Source organism: Parasteatoda tepidariorum, chromosome 10, assembly GCF_982258835.1.
Source record: "Parasteatoda tepidariorum strain Cologne lab strain chromosome 10, Ptep-v5.0, whole genome shotgun sequence".
In the NCBI taxonomy this organism is placed as follows: Eukaryota; Metazoa; Arthropoda; class Arachnida; order Araneae; family Theridiidae; genus Parasteatoda; species Parasteatoda tepidariorum.
Genome location: NC_141764.1, coordinates 26,432,810 through 26,451,346, shown reverse-complemented (window position 1 = coordinate 26,451,346; position 18,537 = coordinate 26,432,810). Strand labels below are relative to the sequence as shown.

The 18,537-nt window shown below is 28.1% G+C and overlaps 1 protein-coding gene across 3 annotated transcripts in view; it reads left to right on the top strand.

Moving 5' to 3' along the window:
• The window catches only part of LOC107439559 (cellular tumor antigen p53), a 29,645-nt gene extending 22,075 nt beyond the window's left edge, over positions 1 to 7,570 (top strand). For 2 of the 3 annotated variants that reach the window (XM_016052199.5, XM_016052200.4), the window contains exons 13-15: positions 1,369 to 1,433; positions 2,070 to 2,179; positions 6,453 to 7,570. In XM_016052199.5, the coding sequence (XP_015907685.1) occupies positions 1,369 to 1,433; positions 2,070 to 2,179; positions 6,453 to 6,501 (224 nt within the window). In that variant the 3' untranslated portion in view covers positions 6,502 to 7,570. Of the gene's footprint in view, positions 1 to 1,368; positions 1,434 to 2,069; positions 2,249 to 6,452 lie in introns of all 3 variants that reach the window. The other variant, XR_015429729.1, reaches the window with a different exon arrangement.
• Positions 7,571 to 18,537: the final 10,967 nt, after the last annotated feature.

The following is an 18,537-nucleotide window of genomic DNA, read 5'->3' as shown; positions in this document are numbered from 1 at the left end:
CCTGTAAATTTTTTATTTTTGTGCTTAAGATGCTCATATTAGGGTCGTCAAGTATGAAATTTGTGGAATTAAAAGTGTAATATAAATACGTAAATTGAATTTTGTTGTGCTGATTGTGCTCCGGAAAAAATCCGGATTTTTTGCTAACCGTGATCTGAAAGTTTCCGGAGATCTAAGGTTCAGACGTTTCAAAAAATCACTTATCACAAAAGTTTCCGGGAATCAAATTTTCAAAGGTGGAACTTAAAAACACAGTTTATTTCATTTGTTTGTAAGAGAGAGCCAGAGAGATACTTTATAAACTTATATTCAAGATAAATATTCATTTTTAGAATATTGAATATCAGTAAGTTATTATAATCATAAACTCAAGAAAGAAAGATATATTTGTAAATTTCAATTACTTCTCCTGTACATCATTGGTATGTGTAAATGGTATAGGTATGTGTAAAATTTTAAATATACTTTAATTAAACTGAGAAATATTGAGAAAAAGGAAAAAACCTTGTTTAATTTTTTTTTTTTTCAAATTTTTCGATTTAATTTTTTTTTAACAAGAAATTTTCCGGAATTTTGACTTGAGCTCACAATCACCCCTGATGCTTAGAATACACATTATATTAGGGTCCTCAAGTATGAAATTTATAGGGGGGGGGAGGCAAAATTGGATTATAGCTTACAGGTATAAGGAACTATTCCCTTCAAAGTATGCACCCATATTTTATCTTTACTAATCCCATGTAAATGTCAGGTTGCTCAAATGATAAAACCATGGGGAGTCAAGAATCAATGTTTTCTTGGAAAGCCAGCTTTTACAGCATTTTCAAAATCTAATTGTTTTCTAGTAGGTTGCCAAAATTGTAAAAAGAAGTTGCTGTTTGGTCTTTTAAAATTTTGAGGGTGATAAAGAAGTTTCAACTCCTTTAATTTTGTTATAGTTATTTGTAAAAATACACACACTTTTTTTTTAGGGGGAGCGGGCAATATAATGGTTTTAGTGATTTATCTGTGTTTAACCAACACTAAAGCTTACTCTAGAGCCATGTACACTATTTATGTTTCTTGTGATCTGTGATGTCAGTTCCATGTTAGAACTCATGTTTCTAATATTGTGAATTTTTTTTACTGCTTCCTATTCAATAAATTTAATTTTTAAAAAGTGTTTTTGATTTTTTTAAGCAATTAAAATATGCTACTTTTCAACAAACTGTAAAAAATAATGATAAAGTACTAAGCAAAATTTCATATAATGAGCTGTTAAGAGTTATCATTTTCCAACCTAAAATCTCATCCTTGATAACCGACTAAATAGGTTTTGTATTTATTCTCAAATTTCAGAATTTAAAGTATTGCTTTCTTCATACATAGGTTCAAGTCATCAGTCGAAGAAGTCAAGAGCTATGCCTGATGAAGATGGGCATTACAAATTACTGGTATGATTCTTGTAAAAATTTCTGAATGTAAATTTTAGCAGATAAAAATTTCAGCTCTTTTTTTTTTAAAAAAAAGAAAAAAAATTTAGTTTAGTAATGGGATGATGTCTGTTCAGGTCTCTTGGTGTATACTTACATAGACCTGAAGAGTCAGAATAATAGTAATTCAAATTCCAAGCATGAAGTGGAGAAAACACTAATAAAAAGCAAAATGCTCTAATTAAAGGTAAATTTTTTTTTAAAGAACTGCATTTACTCATAAGTTAACTCCAAGTTACTCTGGATGATCAGGGAAGCAGTTAAAGGGTTAAAAAACCAAAGTTTTATGAAGTTTGAGATAAAAAAAAATTATTTTAGTTATCAAGAAACTTAGTCATAATGAAATAATTTTCAAAGATATAATTTAAAAAAATTTATTATAGATGAGATGTTCGAAGAAGATTTATTTTATCAAAACAATCACCACTTTGATTAATAAAAAGGAGGCTTTTGAATAGAAATTCAAAATTTTTGTATCATTGCTAAAGCCTGGATTAGAGGTTCAGGCTAAAAACGTTTGATTGTAATTGTTAATAATCTGAGCAGCATAACATTTTGAAACTGAAATAGTTCTTTAAAATGATTGCTTCATTACAGGTGAAAGACAGGAAGTGTTTTGAGTTCCTGGAACAAATGATGAAATACTACAACATAATGAAAACTATTAAAAACATGCCCCCAGATGTAAAAAGGCTGATAGACCAATAGTAAGTATATTTGAATTTTTATGCAAATAAATAAATGCCCCCAGATGTAAAAAGGCTGATAGACCAATAGTAAGTATATTTGAATTTTTATGCAAATAAATTTAATAAAGAAGTATATTTTAATATGCATAATGTTTTGGAGGGAGAAATGATAACCAATGTAGTTGAACTTAAAACAATGTGAGCATATTAATGATTTTACAATCTTCGGCTACACTCTTGAGTTATAGACAATAAGAATTCAAAAGGAGAAATGAAATGTGTATCTGTATTAACCATTTTATTAAAATTTAAAGGGAAGAGTTGTTAATATCACCCAGGCCTTAATACAGCTAATCATTTATACATAACTCAGCTGCCAACTCCGAAGTTCTTGTTTTCCTCATTATTTAAAGTGGTATTGGTAGTTAAAAGATTACTAAGTAAGAAAAAGGTTTTAAGATTTTTCTCATTTATGTATTTTTTCAAATTGTTGCTTATAAATTGAGGGGGTCAAAATCTTCATAAATTAAAAGTTAAAACAGAAATTTTGAATATTTAGGGCAATTTCTGCCCAAAAGTTAGCAGGTTTGTTAACTGTGATGCGAAACCGAAATAGATGCGAAAAAAATGGGTAATGAGTATATTCTTCTCCACATGTGCATTAATTTATTCTTAAGATGCTACAACTATTAAAACTTAAAAAGTAGATCTCCTACTCTGACATTAAAAGAATATTTTTTTTAAAGAAAATTCTTTATTGCAATTGTGAATCTTTTTAAATGAATTTAATTAAAGATAATTTTTAAAACCAGGGATAGGATTTTTCTGCTTTTTTCACTTTTTTATTTTCAATTTCAGCTTTTTTTTTTTATCAAAAATTCAGATTTTTCTAAAAATTTCACTTTTTTAATAAATATTCCGCTTTTTCAGAAAATTCACCGATTTTCAAAGAGAAACAGAAAATTCAAACTACATAGCTACCAATCCTTTCTCATTTTTACTTATTTTAGCTATTTTCTCCCCTTTTACTCGCAGCAGATAAGATTTTCCAAATTTTTTTACCCGCCCTCCAGATAGATCCGATTTTTGTAGTTCAAACGACGCTGCTTCTGACAAGTCTTTTAGAGGTCCCAAGTCTGGAATCTGCTAATATCTCGATTTTATTCACACGATTTTAATATCAAACGTAGCTTTTCATATTTGCGTGTTGCATTTCTTATTCATGCGATTTGAATATTGTACGTTGCGATTCTTATTTACGAGATTTAAAAATCCTATATTGTGATTTGTATCTACGCCTTTTTAAAAACCTATGTAGCTATTCGTATTCACGCAAGTTTAAAATTCAATGTCTTGATTTGCTTGTGCGGTTTATAATATCAAACATTGATTTTCGTATTCATACGTGATTTTAAAATAGAGATTGGGATTAGCATTCACGCATTCTAAAAATTCATAATTCTTATTTATGCAATCTAAAAATTATGAATCGTGATTTGTATTTACGCGTTTTAAAAATTCTATATCCCAGTTTGTATTTTTTCATTTTCAAAATCGTAAATCTAGTTTCATATTCATGTGATTTCAAAATCCATAATTGTTATTCATATTCACGCAGTTTTAAGATCAACTATCGCGATTCTTGTAAGAAGTAAATTTTTTTTTAAATTAGTTACTATAAAGGTGACTGTTTTTCTAACGATGATTATTAGTATATGTAAGTGTTACAACATCAGAGAAACTGGAAGGGAATATATTCAAAACTTACATTCTGTGCTTGCAAAGAAGAAAAAATAGGATTTGTCACAAGATGTTTGTAGATGGACTAACGACAAGCAAACCAGATATAGCAAACAAAAGCAATCACTTAAAAAGGGATTTAATTGAATAATTTTTTTTTGAAAAAAGTTAATTAACTCATCAGCAAAATTTTATTTATAATTGCTGTTATTTATGCTATAAAATGCAAAATTCTTATCAAATAAAAAATAATTATCTAAACAGTTGCTGTTTGTCATGTAATTTTTCAAACTAAAATAGCAATTTTTGTATGTTAAGGACTTACTATATATTTCTACTTCACTGTTATTGATATGTTTCAAAGGGCTCTAGTTAGATTAGACTATAATATGAACATAATGGTTCGGTCCATTGTTAAAGTTTTTTTCCCCAATATAATTTAAAAAATAATATTACTGATATATTTGCTATAAATCACATAACAGTATTTATTAAAAGAAATTAAATATTAATGTATATTCTCAGTAGTTTTAATTTGCTAAACCAGGTAGTTTTTCAAGTAATAATTGTCTCTTATGTGAATTACCAGCTTTATTTTTTCAATTGGTAATTTTTATTTTCTCTAAATGTTAAGTTTCAATGTAATCATTTATATAATAATAGATTAGTACACAATTGTATGTCAACACATTATTTATTACCTTAAACTGTCTGGAATTATTATTAAAAGGTTGCGCTTGCGTAAAATTTACTATCATGGAAATTCAGCTTTTTTGCCTTTTGGCTAATCTCATCCCTGTAAAACGATTGTGAAGAAGAAAACACTTTTTTTTCTACATTACTTTAAAATTTCAGGGGGGGAAATTTATTTTAACCTCAAAAAATTTAATTACATTTGATCTGCATTCATTTTTATTTTACGTACTTAATCATTTTTCCTGCGTTTGAGATTTTTTGCGTTTTAGATTTTGTTTTAATATCAAACCTTCCCCTGTGGCAGAATTTTTTCGAGCTGTCTGCGACTAAACTTCTTCGCATTTTTTAAATAATTATCACAATAGAAAATATAATTAAAAATCATAAAATCCGTAGTAGTAATTGCCGAAAAAAAGATAGACGACGAAATCACGCGAATCGGGCTCCTCAAATGCGTGTTTCCTTTCGAGATTACGCTGTTGTAATAAAAAATATTGGATTTAAAAACTATGCAGAAATCGATGAATTTAGAAAAAGTGTATACTCAAACGCACGATTTGAATTTTCCATATTGTTTGAAATATACGTGATATTTAAAATGTACACGAAAATCGATATGAATAACTGCCGAAAATACTATCGTTACATCGATTAGCAATTCTATTGTCGTAAATTGAGCATGTCAAAAAGTGATTAAGTGCACAATTCAAATATTACGTGTCAATTTCTGTAGAAAAGACTTTTTTTAAAAAAAAAAAAAAAAAACTTTTAAGTAGAAAAATCTTTCTGCAAGAACTCTATAACGTTCTGCGACGATATCGCTGCGATTCTGCCCCAAGGAAACCTTCTTTCAATATCATCTGAATTTTATTGTAAGTCAACTTCAAAAAAAGTTAAAATTTTAGATTGCCTTAAGTAAATAGTTTTGAGTAAAATCCATGCTCTCTATTATTTTAGATTTTATTTATCAATTTATAATTTAACTTTAATACACATTTAAGTACGGTAAAGCACTTAATGAACTTGTATTATAATAGAGTTGCATACTTAAGATCACTAATGCTAAAAGTGTCACAAAAAATACTTATTATTATTTTTCCGTGCTTCTTTCAGCATGTTAAAAATCTAGAACACTTATATTAAAAACGCCTATTAACCCTTTTACGCCTAACAGGACACATGCGTCCCAAGCAAATTTCAAAATAAATCTTTTGGGACAGAAACACTTCTCTGTCTAATGGGAGACTTTCCCACCAGTCCTGCTAATTTTTTTTAAGTTATTTATTTTAATTCACAGAACATAGATGGCCCTACTGTACATAATGCTGCCCTACTCATAGTTTATGCTACCAAAATTGTTCTGTTGTTAAAAAAAAACGTCGCGAAAGGGCCAAGTGTATCTTCGGCTATAAGAGTCTCTTGTCCTTTCAAACACGAGAAACAAAACTTACTTAATCTTTTCTCTTGACCATTGAGTCAATCCATGATATTTGCTATTAGGCAAAACAACTGTATGTTGTTCAAACTTATTTTTAGTTATTCAACTTATTATTTCAATTTATTTTACATATTGAAATAAAAATATATTTACAACTAAAAAAAAATTTTCGTTCTATGTTCGTAAAAAAAAAAAATTCATTCTTTGAAATTTTCAAAACAAAGTTTTAGAAAATTTTTAAAAAAACCAGCTTCCATACTGCAGTTTTTAATTTATGTATGTTAAATACTGATCTTATTATTTATACATCCATACAGTATGAGTTTCTCTTATGTGTGTATCTCATATCAATATGGTTTTTATTTTATGTGTATTTTAAGCATTTTATTTATCATAATTTTTTTTTTTTTTAACTAGTCAGCAGCGTAAAGGATATCGTATTCCAGAAGATATTAATCTGAGCTGAATGAAATCTTGTGTCATATTTTACGTGCATTTGTATTGGTTGTGGAGTTACATTTTTTTACTTTTGTATTATGCCTTTTCTCAATTTGATTTTTTTTTATTGTCTATGCAATTTGAATTAAATAACTTGAAAAATGTTTCTTATTGTTAAAAAAAAAAAACAAGCCATGCAATAGTTTATCATTGTTACGTATACACTCCTCATCATATAATATGAACAGAAAATTATACACTAAATATTTTTCAAAAGATTTGAATCATAAATTTTTTATCTAATTAGCTTTTACATTTTATACAAACAAAAACTTGAACTTGTAAATCTTGTGTACAGTTTTTAATGCTGTAAAAATTAATTTACTGTGTATTGATAAATATATGTATATATTTGGTGCAGGTATGTAAGAATGCATCAAAACTCAGTCTCAATTAAAATTACCTGTAAATGTGGGTCTAAAAACAGGATTTATTGTAAGTTTTTTGAACTGGTTCCCCAAATATTTAGTGTAAATTAAGCTTAAAAATTTGAAGTTCTGGATTTAGCGTTTTCAACTAAAAAATTTTTAAAAAATATTGAGTATGATGCCTTCAAGCAAATTTTTACTTCACTCCTGAATATGTTTTCAAATTCTGAATCACTGAAGTTTATTTTGTATAATGATTGATTTTAAGTGTTATTAAAATCAACTTTAAAAATTACGACAAAAAAAAAATATAAGCTGTGCATATTTCCTCTCATTTTGCATTTATTGATCATTTGATTGTAATTGACTTCTGAGATAAATTTATACCATCTATTTGTTAAATTTATAATTTATCGATTATTTACCATTTCACACATTTTATTTATAATTAATTCATGTATAAATCGATAAATTAGTTTGCTTTTATTCCACTGACCATCAATATGATGTAATTAAATTTTTTCATGAATAACTAGACAATTTGTTTATTTTTCTACTGTTACATTATTTGTTTTATTCAGTTTATACTTACATTTTTCATTTATTGTGTCCAGTGATTGTGCATTTGTATTTTAATCTTGATCATTGTAATAAAATTGTTAAAACTGTCATCTGTTTATTTAATTCACACAGAGTGTAGCCAATTTATTTTACTATCTTTTGTTATAAGTTTTATCTTAGCTTGAAACTATTTCTGAGAAACAAATTTTTTAAAAAAATTAATTCTTTTATTTTTAACAAGAGTGCCATAAGAGGAGAATATAATTATATATTTTCTCACATAAAACTGTTTATCAAAACTATTTGTATTCTAACAGGGTGCGTAGCGTTTGTAAAAAGTACTTAAAGGTGCTTTTTTGGGGATTTCGTTTTTAAAAGCTTTTAAAGGTGATTTTTTCAGCAGTTGTTTTTAAAAAGTGCTTTTTTTTTCGGATAATTTTTTTTCCCTTCAGTGATATCTGGTGGATCCCATCCATGCCATGGGTGTAAGTTGGAAAAAAGGCTAGGACTGAAATTTTTTTGCCTGAAATACCTAACATACACAATACCCCCTGGACATATGCAAACTATCTAAAAGCTTTACCATAATACATCAAGCTTAAATACTGTACAAAAAATATCTATTCATCTGTCTTTTGATAAAATAACAACAGGGCATAAGAAAGTAAACCAAAAAAATATTTTTAAGGACAGAAAATAAAATTTCCGTCTTTGAGTCGGTCTTGTTTCCTTCCGCGGACATTTTCGAAAGACGGAAGACTTGCACCCATGGATTTCACGAAAAATGGGGAGTTGCTCCGAGTGCTCCAATTCGGATAGAGAATATCAGATCCTTATGAAATGTTTTTCTTTTTAATTTATTTTAAGTTTGTTCTTGTTTATTTTATTTTACTTCTAACACTTTTTTTGACGTAGGGGGTAAGGATACTCTTGTTCTGAGTTCAGGGTCAAGTTGAATTCACTTGGTGTTGTGGGAAAGTACTGATTGTTTCGATTTACACCCGTTTCTTTCTGGGGTTTTTTTTTAACGCTAAAACTGTTTATAAAAAGTTTTTGTTTTTCAATAATATCATTGATTGAGTGCTAGAAAAGTTTTTAAAAAGTGCTTATTTTTTATTCAAAGATTTGGCTACGCACCCTGTCTAAGCAATGGTCTTTTTTTAAATATTCATTATTAAACTTCAAGTGTGGCTGAAATTATAGTACAATTCCCCTAATTTATTCACAGAAGTTATTACGTTGAAATATTACACTGAATTATCAAAAAACAGCTGCAAATCAACTTGGGGGAAGTGAAATTTCATTTGCAAGCTAATTTACATGAGTTCATCATTTAATGTTATTTTTTACATTATTACATAAGAGAAAATAATATTGAAGTTAGTAATTTACAAAATTCCTATATACAACTCTCATGTGAAAAAAGATATGTTTGATAGAAATTTCTGTTATTAAATACAAATGCATTTCAATATTTTTGAAATTTATGTCACATACTACAAAAAAAGAGAGGTATTAACTTTTATCTGTATAAATGACATTTATGTAACCAAAACTATCCTAAAAATATGAATACATTTGTTGCGGTTAATTTTCAAGAAATTCTTTGAAAACTTCAGATAATAAATTCAATATTTTTTTACAAAGAATTAATATGAGTGTAACATATAAAAAAATAGTTGCATACATAATAAATGCCAAAAGAAATTTTCTATTCAAATCAAATAACTACCTGTCCACCCTTAAAGTAGTAATATAGGCCGTCTTGTAGAACAATTTTCTATTTAAAAGGTAATAAAATTATAGTAATAGATGCAGTAATTTGATGTGATAAAGACATCAGAGATATAAATCTAGTGTCTTAACCATTCAGCAACAAATGTACAGTACGCAAAAACAAAAAAAAACGGACCAATCTGAATATCTAATGATTGGATTATGTTCCAGAACTCATAAAGGGTAACTTCAAATATGCTAATTAATAAGTGCAGACAATATTTTAAGTTATTAAATCAGATATTAAAAAAAAAAAAAAACTATCTCTGAATAAACATACTTTTTTTTCAAGAGATTCAGATTTCTGACCACCAGAATATAGGGGCCAGTCGCTATCTGGGAATAGAAGCCCTTAATGTTAATTTCACTTTTTGCATATTTCGCGAAATGTGGAACTGTTTAAACGAATTGAAAAAATAAGTTCACACAATCCTAAAATTAGTTTATCCAAAGATAATTCCACGCAAAAAATAACTTTTAATAAGTATTTATTATTTTATTAAAGAATGGTCGAAAAAATTTTGAATTGTAAGGTGTACAATTTTTTGCATCATTTTAAAGAATGCAATTTTATATGGCAAAATTTGAGCCAAATCAGTCGAATAAGTTCAGGAACTTTTCGATCAATTTTGATCAAATTTTTTATTTTGCCATACAAAATTACAATGATGTAAAAAATTTAATATAACTGTATTCTAAATTTTATTATTATTTAATAAATTATTCAATATTTACTTTTTGCATGGATATTTGGATAAACAAATTTTATCATAGTGTGTAAAAAAATTTGAGTTCGCTTAAAAAGTTCTAGTGAGATACGTAAAATTAACATTAAGGTGTCCATACTTAGTTGCAGTCTCCTGACCAAATTATTGGGGGTAAAAAATCCGAATCCCTCAACAACAACAAAAAGGTATATTTATTCAGAGAAAGTATGTTTTTGTGTCTGGTTTCACAACTTAAAATACCATCTGCACTCATTAATTAGCATACTTGAGGTCATATCATTACCCAAGAGCCACCAGTTACAGAATATTTTTACCTCAACCAGGCTCATCTTAATCTTGTCTTTGTTTCAATAAAAATCATTACTCTATTATTTTTTATAAAAAAACTTAAAGTATTTTATAAAATGTAAAAATTCTCTTCCTTTAATTACTCATTTCAATTACAAGAGAAAAATAAATATTTTCAAGGGGAAAATTTAAACTATTATTATTAATATTCTTTTCTTTAACATTTTTCAAGCTAAAAATTAATGAACAATTTTTTAAAAAAACATATATTCTTAATTAAGATAAAATTACTGATTTTTATGATATCAAATTGAAGATTTCACGTTAAAATTAATAGTCTTTTAATATGCATTTAAAATAAATTTTAAAAATACATCTTTAGCCATTTAGAAATAAAAATTATAAGGTCATCAGCTGGGATCTGATGTCTTGACCATGAATGTACATCCTTCATGCACTTTAAATTTAATATTAAATGAACTAAAATTTTGAGGGGTCATATCTTAATTCAAGGGTCACAATTGCAGCATATTTTTATCTCCAACCTATGTTTTGATTATGCTCTGTATTTTAAGCATGGCTTCATTTTAACTGCAATTTTACAGATGCATGTGCCTTCTAGTAACATTCATAAAATAAAACTACAGTACAGCCCCGATTATCTGAGTTTCCACTTAAACCAAGCAATCAAATATTTCAAGGATTTTTTTTTTTTGTTTTAGTTAATCTTTAAAACTACCGTCGAAAAAAACTGAATTTTATCTTCCAAACACTCAGGAAAACGAAATCCAACAACTTGATCCGATGAAATTATCATTAATATCGTCAATAATGAAAATGAATCAATCGAAGATGATGAAGACAGTGACGATGAAAACCAACGTATAAAAATGTCTCATACAGATGGATTAAAAGCTACGGAAAGTGCTATTTAATATACAGAACAACAAGAAGATTCGACATCAGCCTTCCTGTTATCCCTAAAAAAATGGTGAAATATTGCTGTAGAAAAGTGCCAAAGTCATGTAAAACAAAAAACGATTAAGTACTTATTCAAGTAAAAATTCTTAATTCTGGTAAAGTATGCTATTTAAGAGTTTTAAGTATGCTTTTTAATTTTAATTTTTTTTGTATGTGGTGTACTCGTATAAATTTGGAATTTGTTAAATATATTACATTTATACCTACTCTTTTCTTTCCTTCGCTTTGACCGAGTTTTACGGTTATGCGTGGTTCACATTAATTCGGATGATTGGAACTCTACTGTATTTATAGCATAAAAACTGTTACGTTAAGATAAATGAAAAAAATAATGAAAAATTATTTAAATTAAAAAAAAAATTTTTAGAGCACTGATATAAACTAATTTCAGCATGTTAAAAAAATAAAATACACAAATATACAGGTTACACACCTTGTGGCAAAATAAAAGAATGGGGGGGGGGGGGATTTCTGCGACAAACCTCTCTGCAAGATACTTTTAATAATAACACATATGCAAGTTATTAATTAAATTTAAAGTAACAGAAACGTGTTTACAAAAAAAAAAAACTATTTGGATAAAATAAAATTGTATATTTTTTCAATATGGATATGTAATATTTTTTATTCTAATATCATGAGCGATATACTCACATTTTGTAAGAGGAAAACTCACTAATTATTTCCTTTTTCGCAATTTTATAAATCATCTCATCAAAAAAAATAACAATAAAAATTAAAATCAAATAATAAATAAGAATAGAAAAATCATGAGCATTTCTTTCCCATCTGATATGCGAAAAAGGCTTCTTTTAAGTATAAATTTAGAGCAACAAAAAAAATTTTAAATTTCTGCAGAAAAGAAAACTAAAATTTTTAACTTTCTAAAGGAAAATTCTTTCTGCAAGAACTGTGTAGCATTCTTCAATAATGTCGCCGTGATTCTGCCACGTGGTTGCACAATTTTAAACAGATCTTTATTAAAATGGACTATTTTTGTCAGTTTCAAATTTCTCCAATCGAATTAAAACAACAAATTTACTACTACTTTAAATTGCATTATTTCAAATCTCTCTTAAATTATATTAACACTACTTTAATTTTTTTTATCAAATTAAAGAAAAATCTTTAAATATCCTATTTCTCGATCTAAATAAAAAATTATCTATTAAAAAACCATAATAATTGAATACAAAGAAACTGAAAACCTTGTATATTTATATAAAAATAATGTACACAAATACAGGGATCTGTCTAGGTTTTTCTGAGAGGTACCCATTTCTTAAAAATTTAGACATGATTCATGAGAATTAAAAATTATATTAAAAAATCAACTCAAAATATGGATTTATCACTTCTTATGGGATACAAAAATAAAATTTTAAGAAAAAGTATTTTGCGGAAACTACCATTTTTTCTAAAGTTGAATTTGTGAAGGTACCGCTAAACGGTAGTAAATTTGGTCTGGGCAGACCCCTAAAATAGATTATGTTAGAGAATAGAAAATATTTTTACAATTAGATCAAATATATTGATCTAAGTAATAAAAAAATAAAAAACTCAATATGCTCTGAATTTATGATATAATAAAAAATAACTGAAATTGATTAGAAATCACAAGTAGATAATATTAAGAGTAAAGAAATGTATCATGACAGGTTTGTTTTTTTAGAATAAACCATCGAAGATAAAGCTTCTTGCAGTTTAGAAGAGAAATATTCTAACTGCTTATAACCAATTGAAATTCTTTCTCGATTCTCTGACTTCTTGCAAAAATCTTCCAAACCTCTTGCATTAAACTGAGTAGTGTCTAAAGGTTGAACATCTATCTGTAAAGAAGGAACGAAGTTTTTGAGCATGTAATGAAATTTTTTATAAAACTTTGGACCAGGAGGAGTTATGTTTTCTTTTATCTCAACAGCTTTTCTCATTGTTTGTTTTAGTTGTTGAACACTGGGATACAAATTACACATAAGACGATCAAATTCAGCTTCGCTGGGTATCACAGGTGGTTTATCATACAGAAAATCATGTTTAACACCATAAAAATCCATCACAACTCCGCATAAATGATTAATAATAATCCAATTATATTCAAAAACTTTGAGATTTATATCTGAACAGGATTCCATAAAATTGTTTTCACTGATTGTAGTCATTCTTGCACCAAGTAGTAACTGCATAGATATTGAACGACTATCACGAATTGTCTCGACAGGTACACTCATATTTGGTTTTCTTTTTTGCACAATGGAAAAAAAATCTTCAATAATGGCTAGAATTGTCATACATTCATCATTTACAAATGAAAATCCACCAACAGAATCAAATTTAGTCCCCAAATACTTTAAGTTACATAGAGTTTGCTCTGTGAAATAATGAGAAAATACTGAGTCCCAGTATTTATTAAAAAGGCACAGCTGATCTGATAATTTGAATACATCATTCCTAGAGTCCCTCCAAACAAATCCTATTGCATCATCTAGCTCAGTCGGTAAATAAACGGACAAAACCTTTCTTAGGGACATACGAGCCTTACGCATTATATTATAGATTTTTATTCCTCCTTTTGGTTCATAATATTCTTGTTTAACAACAGGCTGAAATGACTGTTCCACGATTGCAGCTTGATGTGATGTGGGATTCATAACAATATTGGTAGTAGCAGTTAAATTTTGTGTTACAGTTGAAACTGCTTTTTTTGTTGGAGTGAAAATTGCATTTTTCGTTATAGTTAAAGCTGCATTATTAGCTAGAGTTATTGCTGCGTTTTTCACAGGAGTTAAAACTTCCATTTTGATGAGCAACGGATTATTAGGTGAAGTTGAAACCTTATTAGTGGAAGAAGAAACTGTTTTTTTAACTGACGGAACATTGAATTTTTTCCAAAATGACTTAATATCATAAGCAGATATATCACAAATCAGAGATTTGTTGGCTAAGTTAATGTCATTTGTCAATAGAATTACTTTATTAGGAGGCATCTTATCAGCTAGACTCATACAGCACTCTAAAATACGATCATCATTGCTGCGACTATATTCTTGAGACCAATCTTTTACTTCTTTTGGAGACTGGCCGTGAAACCGTGGGTCTTTAGATTTTATTTTTTTATTTATATATTTAGCCCCATCTATAGCAGCAAATTTAAGTTTCGGATCCCGTTTTAAACCATCAAGCTCTTGAATCACCACCCAAGGAATAAAGATATGCGGAGGACCACAATTTTCCATATCATGATCTATAATTACACCTATCTGCTTCAAGTTATGAATAAATATATTTGTGTCTACGATAATATAATAACTAGCATTTGTTGGTAAATCCTCTATAAGTTGCAAATCTTGTGTCACATCTAGCATTTCAACATCATCCACCTCATCTAAATTTGAATCGGTGAATTCGATTGGCCGTTTCAAAGATATTATTTTACTAGGACTATTCCCGTTAGATACAGATGCCACCATATTGTTTTCGGTTGTTCTATTGTAATTTATTCTTTCAACTGTTTCAGTTGCAGCAATATCCAAAGAAACAGAATTAACACTACAAGTCAGTGACTTTGGTGGTGTTCGATTTTCATAGTCAATAATATCATAACTATTTTCTGAATAATTATTCAGTGTGGTACAAAATGTCTTGTCTGTGAATCTGTTATCTAATCCTTCACTGCTACTGTGAAAGAAGTCATTGGAACAGTTAACATTTTGTTTATTAGATTCATTAGAACAAAGAAATGAAACACCTAAGTTATTACTTTTCTTACGAGGAGGGTCTAAGGATGGACATTCCCAAGTTGAATCTCCTGTAACAGCGTTAAAATAATATATAAGGTCAGGATGCTTGTTTGACGTCCTAACAACCCATCCATGAGGCAAAGATCCTTTACGCTTAATATTCTTCGCCATTCTTTAATTAATTAATTTCTCATTACAATTATAAAATAAAAAATAACCTTATCATATCTTAACACTTCGTTATCCATAAAAAAAATTATAATTCATTTTGATATTTAAAATTTTGCGTACCCATTAATGTTTGGAATTCTATATATTTTGACTACCTATTTCTGCCCTATTAAGAACGTTTACAAAAAACTATCAAAACCTGCATATTGCTGTTGTTGTTAATTTACTTCGCACTATGTTGTTGCTGTTAATTTACGTCACACTAGAGCTGCACAATGGGCTATTGGCGACGGTCTGGGAAATATCCCGGAGGATGATCCGAAGACATGCCATCACAATTTTGATCCTCTGTGGAGGGGATGACACCCCCGCTTCGGTAGCGAAGCGATTGATAATTGTCCTAGTAGTCGATTCTAAAAGACGAACTTCATTGGCTGATTCTGTCGTCGCTCGACTTGAATACTGATTTGGGTCTACTAGATTTGGCTCAAAATTGTTTTTAGAATTCAGTGATTTTCGTCTGCAAGTTTATCTGCATAACAATTAATGAATTTCGTTTTAAAAATAATCTTCAACTACAGATGAAATAATTCTATTATTTTTAAACATATTTTTATACAGGAAAAAAGGAGAATAATTACAGTTGCGAAGTATTGGCGATCGAAATGTGCTGCAGGTGGCGTAGAGCAGAACTCTCTACCTATGGCAACACTTCACATACTTTCCCCATAGCATGTGGAAAGTCATAGAAGAAGGAAGTACGCTAGTTTCTCTCTTAATTTTCATATAGATTAAAATCTTTTAAGTTTGAAAACTATGTGGAACCAGTCTTCTCCCCAGATGGATATTTACAATTGTAAATGCTGTCTTCAAAATATACTAGAGATTCTTATTATTTTTGATGAAAGCGGACAAAGCATTTGTATGAAACACTTACGCAATATTCGATTACCTAAGTTAAAAAAAAAAAGAGGGATTTAAACAATTATTTTCCGTTTTATAAAAATTTGGAATAAGGTACCTGCAAGCAACATCAAGCGTGGATGTCGAACCTGATTTGCTGCAGAATCCTGATATTCCTTAATGGACCCCTGTTCAATATAAAAATTATCAAATACATCTTTTTTCAACAAAAAGGAAAAAAAACGCATACATAATTTCACACATTTTTTTTTATCTCAGACAAAAATATCTAAAATAATGCACAAAATGCTGCCTTCAAAATGATTTTCAAAATTAAAATACACGAAATTTTTTCGCAAAAAAAAAGTCTTTGCATCTTTTATCGTAACAGAAACTAATTACTATAAGGAATTACAGGTTGAAATTTTAGAAAAATTATTTTAAAAACTTTCTTTGTGACTTAGCCTCGAAAAAAAAAAGGTTCAATATTTTAACATTCATTATTTCAATGAATGTAGAAATGACCGGTACAAAAAACAGACAAATATTTTAAACCAATTTTTATTATCATTTTTAAAACAGTTCTGCGTCGGAAGAACTTTTCAAAAATTAGATTGCCCACTCTTTTTTCTTACACAAAACCGTAGCTTTTTTGCTTGAAGATTAAAAAATCAGCATAGATGAAGTCAACTAAAGATTAAATAGACTTAATCTAACAATCATATAACACTTTACTCACAACAGTAAGAATCGCGCATTATTCGATTAAAAGTGCTGTTTTTCTCCACGAAAAGTCTTAACAGAATCTTAATCATCCCTTCTCACATTTCACAAGACTAAAATAAAACTGTAATTGTGCTAAATTTATATCAATTTTAATAATAAAGAACCTTACTTTTTAATAACATAAAGGCCGAAAAAAAATATATATATAATTTTGTTTGATATTATGTATTTCCAAGGGTGTGGCAGGAATCTAATATTCAAGACGACGAGATTAAATAATAATCATATTAGTTTTTCTCATAAAATAAAAAAAATTCTTAAATGAACTAAACACCAGCAAAAAGATAAATTATTTAAAGTTGCAAATTATAATTTGCAACTTTAAATGTATATAATATTAAGGGGCACTTTTACAGATTTCTAATTATTGAGAGTGGCATATGTAACAAACGACTTCCATGTTTCAATTATAGTTTCTAGACTACTTTAAAAAGCAGGGGCGTAATAAAAGCGGGTAGAAGCCCTGATCCAATTCCTCGATTAGATGACCAAAAAAAAGAAAGGAAAAAAAGAGAGGAGTGTAAGTAATCACTAGAAATTAACTAAATTAAAAAATAAAAAAATTTTTTTTCAAAAATAAAATTCCGCGTTTGAATTAATTTTCATATAAATCTAAAAAGAAATTATTTTAAAGTAAAACATTATTTCTAATAGATTCTTAAATGCAAAGATATAAAAACTTCAAGCCTTTTTTCCTTAAGCCTAATGTAATTCAGTAATAAAAATATCTATTTTAACCCATAATACATCCATATTATTATTATAATTCTACCAGGTGGGAAGTAAACTTGCAATATTTCCGGATCTTTCTTTAAATGTAAGTTTCAGGGATGAGAGTAATCAGAAAGTAAAAAAGAGGAAATCAAAAAAAAAAAATTATATATATATATATAAACAAAAATGTGACAAAAAAAGTGCGATTTTTAAACTTGTAAACCATGTGAATATAAATCCCGATATGAGACTTTTAAATCACGTAAATATGAAACTCTACATCGAATTTAAAAAATGCGAAAATACAAATCATGATTTTTTTAATTTTTTGATCACGATGCATAATTTTTAAATCGCTCGATATTACAACCACAAAAACGAATCACGATATTGGATTTTAAGCTCGCGTGAATACGAATTTATACATAGGGCTTTAAAAGCTCGCAAATACAAATCGCGATATTGATTTTTTAAATCTCGTAAGTAAGAATCGCAATGTACAATATTTAAATCGCCTGCATAAGAATCGCAACGTTCAAATCAGGTAAATACGAAAATCGAGATTTGATAATAAAATCGCGATTTTAAAAATGCTTAAATACAAAACACGATATTGGATTTTTAAATGTCGTAATTAAGAATCATAATATACGATATTTAAATAGCGTAAATAAGAATCGCAATGTGCAACTTTTAAATCAGGTAAATACGAAAATCGATGATTGATATTAAAATCGCGTGAATAAAAATCGAGATATTTGCAGAGTCTGGACATTATAAATAAAAATTAAATTAGATAGAAAGATTAATTGAATGAACAAATAAATATTTTCACCGCAAATCCACCTCTATTTTTTTCCTCTTTTTTGTTTGTTTTCACGCCAGAATACAAGAAGCAGCGACGTCTGAATTACGAAAATACGAGCTATCCAGCCGACGGATAAAAAATACTGAAAATCTTATTTTCTGTGCGTGAAATCGGAGAAAATAG